General features: G+C 37.5%; 1 protein-coding gene across 4 annotated transcripts in view; it reads right to left on the bottom strand.

Annotated features, from left to right (window-relative positions):
• Positions 1-13,874, bottom strand: part of LOC147740900 (dromaiocalcin-2-like) — a 217,005-nt gene that overhangs the window by 100,831 nt on the left and 102,300 nt on the right. For 2 of the 4 annotated variants that reach the window (XM_086935992.1, XM_086935990.1), the window contains one exon: positions 1,110-1,198. In XM_086935992.1, coding sequence (XP_086792118.1) covers positions 1,110-1,170 — 61 coding nt within the window. In that variant the 5' untranslated portion in view covers positions 1,171-1,198. Of the gene's footprint in view, positions 1-1,109; positions 1,212-13,874 lie in introns of all 4 variants that reach the window. The other 2 variants (XM_086935995.1, XM_086935999.1) reach the window with 1 other exon arrangement.

The raw sequence follows: 13,874 nt of genomic DNA, 5'->3' as shown, positions 1-13,874 counted from the left end.
ACAACCAGACCGACTAGAAGTAGAGTCAATTATCCGAGATGGAGTTGTCATTGCTGCTATCCTATGTTTTGCTTTCCTTTTCCTACTGTTTCTACTGTTTCTACTCCCACTCTCTCTGTTTATCCTTGCTTTCACTATGTTTCTCCTCTGTCTCCCGGAATTTCTCTTACCATGCCTATTACGCCTGTTTCACCATCTTCCTTCTCTCCTCTTGTTCTCGGTTAGCATCACCCTCTCAAATTCTCTAGCTTTCTCATCTTCTTCAGACATAGCTTTCTGAAGGGCCAACTGCAAGCTTAGGGTTTCTGCTACACTCAACCCTCCCAAACTGTGTACTCCTGGAACTGGGGGCATTGGTTCCCTACACATTAGAGGTGGTGTACATACCTGTGATATTCTAGAAACTAAGGGCAGGGGGTGTCTTGGTGAAACTATGGAAAATGCAAGTATGGGATATATCATGGTGAGAGAAAGAGAGAGAGAGAGAGAGAGAGAGAGAGAGAGAGAGAGAGAGAGAGAGAGTGTCAGCTACAGCCTCTTCCCTTTTACCCAGTATCGCAAACTGCTCCCTAATTAAATTAGCAAGTACCTCTCTGTCCCAGCTCCTGGGAACCCTCCATCCTCAGTCCCTACATGAAACCTTCATCTGATCTATGCACATGGTGCGGAGGTCAATTCCCAAAGCTGTGTTTTCCATTGCGAGTGTGGGTCGCCTTTGTGCGTAGAAAAAAAACTGGACTTATTGCAGTTCAGATGCATATTGGAAATGCAAATTCTGCATCTTTGGTTCCTAAACGTTAAGTATCCGAACGCTGCCACATTTGCCAGAACCCCTTTCAGAGGGCCAACTGTGGGGGGTGGGGCCTTTTACTCCTTTTGTCCAGTGGCCTGCCCTATTAAGGATCCGGCTCAACTGGGCCAAGTAACCCTTTTGTACTTGACTCTCAGTGGTAGCTGTGGTCCAGCAGTATTTAAATTTTTGGTGAATTTGAGGCACTTGCTACTCCATTCCCTCAAATTCACAAATCAAACTGTATGCACACTTATTGCAGATCTCAGAATTCAATTATACATTTTTCAAGAAGAAAGAGAAGGCAAGAACAACTTACCTTGAGTGTTCTGGGTAAGTACTGTTAAAAGGAGAAAGCAGATCCATCTCATTGGTTCCATGGCCGCTAGGAATGGTAACTGGTTTCACCTGCAGAAACAAACTTGGTGAGGATGAGAAGTGGGAATACAGGGCTTGCACAGTTAGGAGAGATGCAAACTTCAGATCGTTCGTCAGGCATAGCCTGGAATGTGCTCTTCTACTGGAGGAAAGCAATGTAAAATTGGCCTTTATTACAGAGGCATGGACTGATAGTACCGCCGGTCCTGATCTGGTCAAGGCAACACCTCCTGGGTTTCATTGCTACACGCTTGACCGGCCATTTAAAAAAGGAGAAGGGCTTGCTATAATTTTTCATGAGTCACTCGTATCCAACTTTGTCCCTGTCTCTAACCTGACATGTGAGGCTCTAATTTTTATTATGTACTCTGAAAATCACAAAACTTTGAAAGTCATACTATTATACCGTCCACCGGGATCTAAAAGCGGGTTTCCTAGATACTCTGGGTACATTGCTTGAGGAAGGGCTATGCTTAGAGTCCTACTCTGTGCTGGGAGACTTTAATTTTCATCTTGAAAATCTTAGTGATCCCGACACTATTCGGCTGGAACAAATCATCATGGGTGCCGGAGGCCTCAAACAATTGGTGATGACCCCTACGCATGAAAAAGGTCATACCTTGGATGGTATATACTCTAACAATAAAGACTTAGCCGGCATCTCAGTCTTCCTAATCTCGTTGTCTGATCACTGTCCTATCAAGTTTGAACTAACTAGCTATTTGGCTCACTTAACCAGCTTGAAACTGACCAGGGAGATCGTAACCAGAGCATGGGGCAAAATCGATGCTAAGAAGCTTAAAAACTCCCTCAAAAGCTCAATGTATCATCTTCCGTTGGATGCGGAAGAGGCTGCGGCTCTCCACAACAAATGGCTAACTAATGCCTGTGATCAGTTAGCTCCCAGAAAAAATTGATTCCTAAACGAGCCTTACCCACTGCTCCTTGGTACTCTGTAGAGCTTAGAGCCAAACAATTAGCCGGTAAGCAACCTGAAAGGACACGGCGCAAACAATATGCAGAAGTAGACAAGGAAAGATACAAAATTTATATCGTCAGCTATAAATAATCACTCCTAAAAGCAAAAAAGGAGTATTTTTCAATGCAAATCGCCCTGGCTAAATCCAATTCAAAAGAACTTTTTAAAACTATAACCAAACTGTCAATCCCAAACACTCCTAAGAGACAAGGTCATCCAGAATTCTGAAGACTTTTTTTTCGACATAAAATAGAAATCATATTTTCGTCTCTTACCGGTATGATCAATAAGGATCAGATCAGCTCTAATTCAAAGATAGTGGATGAAATTGGTCCCTTACTGCCACTTGACCACTTCTCATCACTGGAGAGGTCAGATACACTCAAAGTGCTGAATTCGATTAAATCAGGAGCCCCTAGTGACACTGGCCCAGTATGGATTATTAAACAAATCCCCGAAGTAATTGGAACAGCCCTCACCCCTTTGCTTTGTCATCCGACATATTTCCCAAAATGTGGAAAAAAGCTTCTGTTCTCCCCTTGCTGAAAAAACATACTCTGGACCCTAAAGATCCCAACAGTTACAGACCGATCTCCAAGCTTCCTTTTCAGGCCAAAATATTGGAATAGGAAATGAACATCCAACTCAGTGCTTTTCTTTCTCTCAATAATTCCCTGGACCCATTGCAATATGGTTTCAGAGCTTTTCATAGCACTGAGCTGGCTCTGTAAAAAATCCACGGAGGAAATTAGAGAGGCCGTGGATAGGGGAGGAAATGTTGAATTATTCCTATTGGACCTATCCGCGGCCTTTGACATGGTCCATCACAAGGTATTGATGAACCGGCTATCTGAAATTGGTGTAAAGGGCTCTGCTTGGAAATTGTTACAATCTTTTCTGTCAGACAGGTCGCAAACTGTAGACCTAGATGGTAACACCTCGGAACCTTTCTCACTTCCTTGTAGGGAAGGGTTCGGCTCTCAGCCCTACCCTTTTTAAAATTTACGTGGCGCCTCTGGCTGGAGTCATCAGGTCCTTTGGTTTTCAGCTCACCTCTTACGCTGACGACACACAAATTGTGCTATCGCTGACAGAGGGAGCTGAAAAGGAAGCTGGGGTTCGCTTCCATGACTGTATGAGTGCTATTTCAGTCGGGATGTCCTCCAATTGTTTAAAACTCAACTCCTCCAAAAATTTGGCAACAATCCTCAGGTGTGGACACAAGAGTGGTGGCCGGAGGACATGGGCTTATGTCCAGTACCCACAAGAAAAGCCAAAAATATAAGAATTCTGGTGGATAACAAACTCACTATGAGGGACCAAGTAAGTATGGTGACTTCAGCATGCTTTATGGTTCTCAGAATAATCAGGAAAATTAAGTTATTGCTTACTGCCAGCAACCTAAGGACAGTGGTGACAGCACTTATAATGTTGCGTCAAGACTATTGCAATAACTTATAGCTTCATGTTCAAAAACAACATATGAACAGGTTGCAACTGGTCCAGAACGCAGCGGCTGGATTGCTGCCCGGAACACCTAAGTTTGTCCCTGTCAAGGGTGAACTCAAGCAACTGCACTGGCTCCCAGTAAAGTTAAGAACACGCTTTAAGGCATTGTGTATTGTCTTTAAGGCTGTAAATGAAATAGGACCTGAGTTTCTGAAACGTAAACTTCAATGGTATGTTCCTGGTAGACTATTACGGTCAACTGGGGCCAAATCAGTACAAGTCGCCTCATTTAAAAAAAAAACTATTGGGGAGGTAGCTGTTTTATTCTCTGCTCATCTAAAGCTTGAAATGAACTCCCTTTTCACCTTAGAAATGCCCCAGATCTCCTTTCCTTCCATAGGGGTCTGAAACCATGGCTCTTTTCTCAGTAGTATGCTCTCAGCTTCTCCAAGTAATCAGTACTTAGCGCCAGGACACCCTAGGGTAACCGTGGGCTCTACAAGTATAAATACCATAACATAACATTGTCAAAAACACTGTCTTAAAAAAAAAATTTGAAACACATTTTATTGCCATTTTCTTTTCTTTCCTTTCATAGGTATACATATCTTATCATCCCTGCACTGTACATAATACTTTAACCTGCAATCAACTGTCTAGATTACATCCATTCCATATTTGTTGTATACATAGTTATTCTTCAGTGATACCTGAGAGCTTCAGCTTTATGATTGTATTGTCATTGTAGAATACTCTCATGTTCCCCTCCCACCAACATTCCCCCCTCCCGCCCCGTGCTGCTGTCAACAAGGAAAGCCATTGTTTCTCGCTGTGTGTGTGGTCTGGGTCGCCCTCTGTGTTTGCCAGGTGCGTCAAGCCACGGTCAGTTCCCCATGCCTTTAGGCTCTGTGGGGCAGATGTATCATCCATTTTTTTTGTCGCTAACGCTGCGATTCACAAAAAAGCAGCGTTTGCGACAAAAAAATCAGCAAATGCGATGTATGAAGAAAATCACATCGCAAAATTAAGGAAGCATTTAAGAAATCGTAAAAAGCGATTCCTTAAATGCTATGTAAGAAGCAATCAAGTTTTGTGATTTCACACTAAGAAATCGCAAATTACCAGTAACTTGTAGTTGGTGGTAATTTGCGATTTCTTTTACAAATGCACTTTTTGGTATTTGTAAAGGTGCCATGTGGGTTTTTTTTTTTTTTTGTAATGCGGTAGAATCGACTCCCGAAGGAGTATCTTTGCGCAGTAGACCGCTGGGGAACCCGTCCTGGCTTTCCCTGTGAGATGGTCCCTACTGGGTATCTCCAAGGTGAAACCAGGCATCCCCGGCATATGTGGGGGGCCGTTGTGGAGATGAGGCAAGCTAATGCCCAGAGTTGCCGAGTGTGATCCCTGGTTAGAGTAGGCACCGAGGTGAGAAATATCGAGTCCGCTGACCCTGGTCCACGACCCTGCCGTGTCGGGAATTGAACCCTGGTCCCGGGCCGTCCTCTGCTCTCGGGTCTGCCGCCTCTAACCAGTGAGTCACACCACTCCACTCATACATGCCCTTAGGGCATATATGTGTGCCATATGCGCACACATGTAAATTTCAGCGGTGCAGCAGGGTGTCCTTAAGACACTCTTGAAATTATTCGCAATTTGCGATTAGCAAATCGAGATTCGCAAATTGATAATAACTTCCCATTCCTTCCTATGGGGCCTCCTGGCCCATAGAAATGAATGGGACAAAAGTTCCTTAATTGCGATTCGCAATTTGCAAATTGCAATTAAGGAATATTAAGAAATCGCAAAAAAATTGCGATTTTCTACATACATCCCATTTTGCAATTCTCAAATAGCGATTCTCAAAATATCGCTATTTTGAGAATCGCAAACATGGATGTTGATACAGCTGCACCAGCATGGTGCACAGTCAAAATATCGAGTCAATGATGTCGACATGCAGTAATATGGACACCTAAATATCGCAGGTAAGAAATTTCAATTATATTAATATCGATGTATTAAATATCGTTTTTTTGATTAGTGTATGTAATATCAATGTAGGTAATGTCGATGTACAAAATATTGAAAAGTAAAAATATCGTAGTTTTAAGTATTGCACATTGTAATTGTTTATACTTTATGTATGTTTATTTTCTAAGAAATATTTAAGAAATTTTAAAATTTAGAAATATTTTAGGAGCTGGATGTAGGGTTTATAGGGGATAAGGGTGGGGAGTGTTTTAAAAATTATATATATATATATATATATATTTTATATTTATAGAATTAGGAAATTAAAATTTATAATGTAGAAATTAATTTTAAAATTTTAGGAGCGGGATGTTGGGTTTATAGGGGATAAGTGTGGGGAGTGTTTTAAAAATATATCATTAAAAAAAATTTGAATTACGAAATTACAATTTAGAATGTAGAAATAAATTTCAACATTTTAGAAGCGGGATGTTGGGTTTATAGGGGATAAGGGTGGGGAGTGTTTTAAAAATATATAATTTAAAAAAAAAAACATTTGAATTACAAAATTAAAATTTAGAATGTAGAAATACATTTTATAATTTTAGGAGCGGGATGTTGGGTTTATAGGGGTAATGGTGGGTAGTGTTTTAAAAATATATAATTATATAAAAAAAATTGAATTATGAAATTAAAATTTGGAATTTAGAAATAAATTTGAAAATTTGAAGAGGGGGAAGTTGGGTTTATAGGGGATAAGGGTGGGGAGTGTTTTAAAAATATATAATTTAATAAAAAAATTGGAATTACGAAATTTAGATTTAGAATTTTGAAATAAATTTTTACATTTTAGGAGCAGGATGTTGGGTTTATAGGGGATAAGGGTGGGGATTGTTTTAAAAACATATCATTAAAAAAATTGGAATTACGAAATTTATATTTAGAATTTTGAAATACATTTTTAAATTTTTGGACCTGGATGTTGGGTTTATAGGGGATAAGGGTGGGGATTTTTAAACATTTTTAAATTTATTTAAAAAAATGGTGGAAATAGGAAATTGAAATTTTAAATGTATAAATGAATTTCAAATTTTAGGATTGGGATGTTGGCTTTATAGGGGATAAGGGTGGTGAGTGTTTTAAATATATATTTAATTTTTATAATTTCAATTGAAATATGATTTTTATAATTAGGAAGTAGAAACTATTATTAATTTTTAGGAGTGGGATCTTAGTTTATAGGGGATGAAGGTGGGGATTGTTTCAAATATTGGGAGTTGATAGATTTTAAAATATATATTATTGAAAAAATATTAGAATAATTTAAAAGTGGGGTGTTCAGTTTATAGTGGGATTTTGCATTTTTAGAAAAGAATAATGTAAATTAATTTTAATATTTGATTTTGAAATAACATTTCAACAATTTAAAAATGTATTATCATTTTTAATTTAATTGTGAATAGTATGTTAATGTATAATGGATTTGGAATAGTAAATTAATTAGGTTCTGTGTCCACCACATACCTCAATTAAATGTAGACTGGAGTGGGAATAGAAAATTAATTTGGTTCAGTGTCCAGCACCTACCACAATAAAATGTAGACTGGAGTGGGAATAGTAAATTAATTAGGTTTATTATCCAGCACCTACCCCCATTAAATGTAGACTGGAGGACTGGAGTGGGAATAGTAAATTAATTAGGTTTATTATCCAGCACCTACCCTAATTACATGTAGACTGGAGTGGGAATAGTAAATTAATTAGGTTTATTATCCAGCACCTACCCCAATTAACTGTAGAATGGAGTGGGAATAGTAACTTAATTAGGTTCAGTCTCCAGCAAGAACCCCAATTAAATGTAGACTGGAGTGGGAATAGTAAATTAATTAGGTTTATTATCCAGCACCTACCCCAATTAAATGTAGACTGGAGGACTGGAGTGGGAATAGTAAATTAATTAGGTTTATTATCCAGCACCTACCCCAATTACATGTAGACTGGAGTGGGAATAGTAAATTAATTAGGTTTATTATCCAGCACCTACCCCAATTAAATGTAGAATGGAGTGGGAATAGTAACTTAATTAGGTTCAGTCTCCAGCACCAACCCCAATTAAATGTAGACTGGAGTGGGAATAGTAAATTAATTAGGTTTATTATCCAGCACCTACCTCAATTAAATGTATACTGGAGTGGGAATAGTAAATGAATTATGTTTATTATCCAGAATTTAGCCCAATTAAATGTAGACTGGAGTGGGAATAGTAAATTAATTAGGTTCAGTGTCCAGCACCTACCCCAATTAAATGTAGACTGGAGTGGTAATAGTAAATTAATTAGGTTCAGTGTCCAGCACCTACCCCAATTAAATATAGACTGGAGTGGGAAAAGTAAATTAAATAGGTTTATTATCCAGCACATACCTCAATTAAATGTAGATTGGAGTGGGAATAGTAAATTAATTAGGTTTATTATCAAGCACTTATCCCAATTAAATGTAGACTGGAGTGGGAATAGTAAATTAATTAGGTTCAGTGTCCAGCACCTATCCCAATTAAATGTAGACTGGAGTAGGAATAGTAAATTAATTAGGTTTATTATCCAGCACCTACCCCAATTATATGTAGACGGAGTGGGAATAGTAAATAAATTAGTTTTATTATCCAGCACCTACCCCAATTAAACGTAGACTGGAGTGGGAATAGTAAATTAATTAGGTTCAGTCTCCAGCACCTACCCCAATTAAATGTAGACTGGAGTGGGAATAGTAAATTAATTAGGTTTATTATCCAGCACCTACCCCAATTAAATGTAGACTGGGGTGGGAATAGTAAATTAAATGGGTTTATTATCCAGCACCTACTTCAATTAAATGTAGACTGGAGTGGGAATAGTAAATTAAATAGGTTCAGTGTCCAGCACCTACCCCCAATTAAATGTAGACTGGAGTGGGAATAGTAAATTAATTAGGTTTATTACCCAGCACCTACCTCAATTAAATGTAGACTGGAGTGGGAATAGTAAATTAATTCGTTTTATTATCCAGCACTTACCCCAATTAAATGTAGATTGTAGTGGGAATGAGAAATTAATTAGGTTCAGTGTCCAGCACCTACCCCAGTTAAATGTAGACTGGAGTGGGAATAGTAAATTAATTAGGTTTATTATCCAGCACATACCTTAATTAAATGTAGATTGGAGTAGGAATAGTAAATTAATTAGGTTTATTATCCAGCACTTACCCCAATTAAATGTAGACTGGAGTGGGAATAGTAGATTAATTAGGTTCAGTGTCCAGCACCTACCCCAATTAAATGTAGACTGGAGTGGTAATAGTAAATTAATTAGGTTCAGTGTCCAGCACCTACCGCAATTAAATGTAGACTGCAGTGGGAATAGTAAATTAATTAGGTTTATTATCCAGCAAATACCTCAATTAAATGTAGATTGGAGTGGGAATAGTAAATTAATTAGGTTTATTATCCAGCACTTACCCCAATTAAATGTAGACTGGAGTGGGAATAGTAAATTAATTAGGTTCAGTGTCCAGCACCTACCCCAATTAAATGTAGACTGGAGTAGGAATAGTAAATTAATTAGGTTTATTATCCATCACCTACCCCAATTATATGTAGACGGAGTGGAATAGTAAATAAATTAGATTTATTATCCAGCACCTACCCTAATTAAACGTAGACTGGAGTGGGAATAGTAAATTAATTAGGTTCAGTCTCCAGCACCTACCCCAATTAAATGTAGACTGGAGTGGGAATAGTAAATTAATTATGTTTATTATCCAGCACCTATCCCAATTAAATGTAGACTGGAGTGGGAATAGTAAATTAAATAGGTTTATTATCCAGCACCTACTTCAATTAAATGTAGAATGGAGTGGGAATAGTAAATTAATTAGGTTCAGTGTCCAGCACCTACCCCAATTAAATGTAGACTGGAGTGGGAATAGTAAATTAATTAGGTTTATTATCCAGCACCTACCTCAATTAAATGTAGACTGGAGTGGGAATAGTAAATTAATTAGTTTTATTATCCAGCACTTACCCCAATTAAATGTAGATTGTAGTGGGAATAGTAAATTAATTAGGTTCAGTGTCCAGCACCTACCCCAATTAAATGTAGACTGGTGTGGTAATAGTAAACTAATTAAGTTCAGTGTCCAGCACCTACCCTAGTTAAATGTAGACTGGAGTGGGAATAGTAAATTAATTAGGTTTATTATCCAGCACATACCTCAATTAACTGTAGATTGGAGTGGGAATAGTAAATTAATTAGGTTTATTATCCAGCACTTACCCCAATTAAATGTAGACTGGAGTGGGAATAGTAGATTAATTAGGTTCAGTGTCCAGCACCTACCCCAATTAAATGTAGACTGGAGTGGGATTAGTACATTAATTAGGTTCAGTGTCCAGCGCCTACTGCAATAAAATGTAAACTGGAGTGGGAATAGTAAATTAATTAGGTTCAGTCTCCAGCACCTACCCCAATTAGATGTAGACTGGAGTGGGAACAGTAAATTAATTAGCTTTATTATCCAGCACCTAACCCAATTAAATGTAGACTGGAGTGGGAATAGTAAATTTAATAGGTTTATCATGCAGCACCTACTTCAATTAAATGTAGAATGGAGTGGGAATAGTAAATTAATTAGGTTCAGTGTCCAGCACCTACCCCAATGAAATGTAGACTGGAGTGGGAATAGTAAATTAATTAGGCTTATTATCCAGCACCTACCTCAATTAAATGTAGACTGAAGTGGGAATATTAAATTAATTAGTTTTACGATCCAGCACTTACCCCAATTAAATGTAGATTAGAGTTGGAATAGTACATTAATTAGGTTCAGTGTCCAGCACCTACCCCAATTAAATGTAGCCTGGAGTGGTAATAGTAAATACATTAGGTTCAGTGTCCAGCACCTACCCCAATTAAATGTAGACTGGAGTGGTAATAGTAAATTAATTAGGTTCAGTGTCCAGCACCTACCCCAATTAAATGTAGACTGGAGTGGGAATAGTAAATTAATTAGGTTTATTATCCAGCACCTACCCCAATTATATGTAGACGGAGTGGGAATAGTAAATAAATTAGTTTTATTATCCAGCACCTACCCCAATTAAACGTAGACTGGAGTGGGAATAGTAAATTAATTAGGTTCAGTCTCCAGCACCTACCCCAATTAAATGTAGACTGGAGTGGGAATAGTAAATTAATTAGGTTTATTATCCAGCACCTACCCCATTTAAATGTAGACTGGAGTGGGAATAGTAAATTAAATAGGTTCAGTGTCCAGCACCTACCCCAATTAAATGTAGACTGGAAAGGGAATAGTAAATTAATTAGGTTTATTATCCAGCACCTACTTCAATTAAATGTAGACTGGAGTGGGAATAGTAAATTAAATAGGTTCAGTGTCCAGCACCTACCCCAATTAAATGTAGACTGGAAAGGGAATAGTAAATTAATTAGGTTTATTATCCAGCACCTACCTCAATTAAATGTAGACTGGAGTGGGAATAGTAAATTAATTAGTTTTATTATCCAGCACTTACCCCAATTAAATGTAGATTGTAGTGGGAATAGTACATTAATTAGGTTCACTGTCCAGCACCTACCCCAATAAAATGTAGACTGGAGTGGTAATAGTAAACTAATTAAGTTCAGTGTCCAGCACCTACCCCAGTTAAATGTACACTGGAGTGGGAATAGTAAATTAATTAAGTTTATTATCCAGCACATACCTTAATTAAATGTAGATTGGAGTAGGAATAGTAAATAATTAGGTTTATTATCCAGCACTTACCCCAATTAAATGTAGACTGGAGTGGGAATAGTAGATTAATTAGGTTCAGTGTCCAGCACCTACCCCAATTAAATGTAGACTGGAGTGGTAATAGTAAATTAATTAGGTTCAGTGTCCAGCACCTACCCCAATTAAATGGAGACTGGAGTGGGAATAGTAAATTAATTAGGTTTATTATCCAGCACATACCTCAATTAAATGTAGATTGGAGTGGGAATAGTAAATTAATTAGGTTTATTATCCAGCACTTACCCCAATTAAATGTAGACTGGAGTGGGAATAGTAAATTAATTAGGTTCAGTGTCCAGCACCTACCCCAATTAAATGTAGACTGGAGTAGGAATAGTAAATCAATTAGGTTTATTATCCAGCACCTACCCCAATTATATGTAGACGGAGTGGAATAGTAAATAAATTAGATTTATTATCCAGCACCTACCCTAATTAAACGTAGACTGGAGTGGGAATAGTAAATTAATTAGGTTCAGTCTCCAGCACCTACCCCAATTAAATGTAGACTGGAGTGGGAATAGTAAATTAATTAGGTTTATTATCCAGCACTTACCCCAATTAAATGTAGACTGGAGTGGGAATAGTAGATTAATTAGGTTCAGTGTCCAGCACCTACCCCAATTAAATGTAGACTGGAGTGGGATTAGTACATTAATTAGGTTCAGTGTCCAGCGCCTACTGCAATAAAATGTAAACTGGAGTGGGAATAGTAAATTAATTAGGTTCAGTCTCCAGCACCTACCCCAATTAGATGTAGACTGGAGTGGGAACAGTAAATTAATTAGCTTTATTATCCAGCACCTACCCCAATTAAATGTAGACTGGAGTGGGAATAGTAAATTAAATAGGTTTATCATGCAGCACCTTCTTCAATTAAATGTAGAATGGAGTGGGAATAGTAAATTAATTAGGTTCAGTGTCCAGCACCTACCCCAATGAAATGTAGACTGGAGAGGGAATAGTAAATTAATTAGGTTTATTATCCAGCACCTACATCAAGTAAATGTAGACTGAAGTGGGAATAGTAAATTAATTAGTTTTATGATCCAGCACTTACACCAATTAAATGTAGATTAGAGTTGGAATAGTACATTAATTAGGTTCAGTGTCCAGCACCTACCCCAATTAAATGTAGCCTGGAGTGGTAATAGTAAATAAATTAGGTTCAGTGTCCAGCACCTACCCCAATTAAATGTAGACTGGAGTGGTAATAGTAAATTAATTAGGTTCAGTGTCCAGCACCTACCCCAATTAAATGTAGACTGGAGTGGGAATAGTAAATTAAATAGGTTTATTATCCAGCACATTCCTCAATTAAATGTAGATTGGAGTGTGAATAGTAAATTAATTAGGTTTATTATCCAGCACTTACCCCAATTAAATGTAGACTGGAGTGGGAATAGTAAATTAATTAGGTTCAGTGTCCAGCACCTACCCCAATTAAATGTAGACTGGAGTAGGAATAGTAAATTAATTAGGTTTATTATCCAGCACCTACCCCAATTATATGTAGACGGAGTGGGAATAGTAAATAAATTAGTTTTATTATCCAGCACCTACCCCAATTAAACGTAGACTGGAGTGGGAATAGTAAATTAATTAGGTTCAGTCTCCAGCACCTACCCCAATTAAATGTCGACTGGAGTGGGAATAGTAAATTAATTAGGTTTATTATCCAGCACCTACCCCAATTAAATGTAGACTGGGGTGGGAATAGTAAATTAAATAGGTTCAGTGTCCAGCACCTACCCCAATTAAATGTAGACTGGAAAGGGAATAGTAAATTAATTAGGTTTATTATCCAGCATCTACCTCAATTAAATGTAGACTGGAGTGGGAATAGTAAATTAATTAGTTTTATTATCCAGCACTTATCCCAATTAAATGTAGATTGTAGTGGGAATAGAAAATAATTAGGTTCACTGTCGAGCACCTACCCCAATTAAATGTAGACTGGAGTGGTAATAGTAAACTAATTAAGTTCAGTGTCCAGCACCTACCCCAGTTAAATGTAGACTGGAGTGGGAATAGTAAATTAATTAGGTTTATTATCCAGCACATACCTTAATTAAATGTAGATTGGAGTAGGAATAGTAAATTAATTAGGTTTATTATCCAGCACTTACCCAAATTAAATGTAGACTGGAGTGGGAATAGTAGATTAATTAGGTTCAGTGTCCAGCACCTACCCCAATTAAATGTAGACTGGAGTGGTAATAGTAAATTAATTAGGTTCAGTGTCCAGCACCTACCCCAATTAAATGTAGACTGGAGTAGGAATAATAAATTAATTAGGTTTATTATCCAGCACATACCTCAATTAAATGTAGATTGGAGTGGGAATAGTAAATTAATTAGGTTTATTATCCAGCACTTACCCCAATTAAATGTAGACTGGAGTGGGAATAGTAAATTAATTAGGTTCAGTGTCCAGCACCTACCCCAATTAAATGTAGACTGGAGTAGGAATAGTAA

This window comes from Lissotriton vulgaris, chromosome 1_1, assembly GCF_964263255.1.
Source record: "Lissotriton vulgaris chromosome 1_1, aLisVul1.2, whole genome shotgun sequence".
Taxonomy (NCBI): domain Eukaryota; kingdom Metazoa; phylum Chordata; class Amphibia; order Caudata; family Salamandridae; genus Lissotriton; species Lissotriton vulgaris.
The sequence above is the reverse complement of the archived record's forward strand: the minus strand, read 5'-3'. Positions and strand labels throughout refer to the sequence as shown.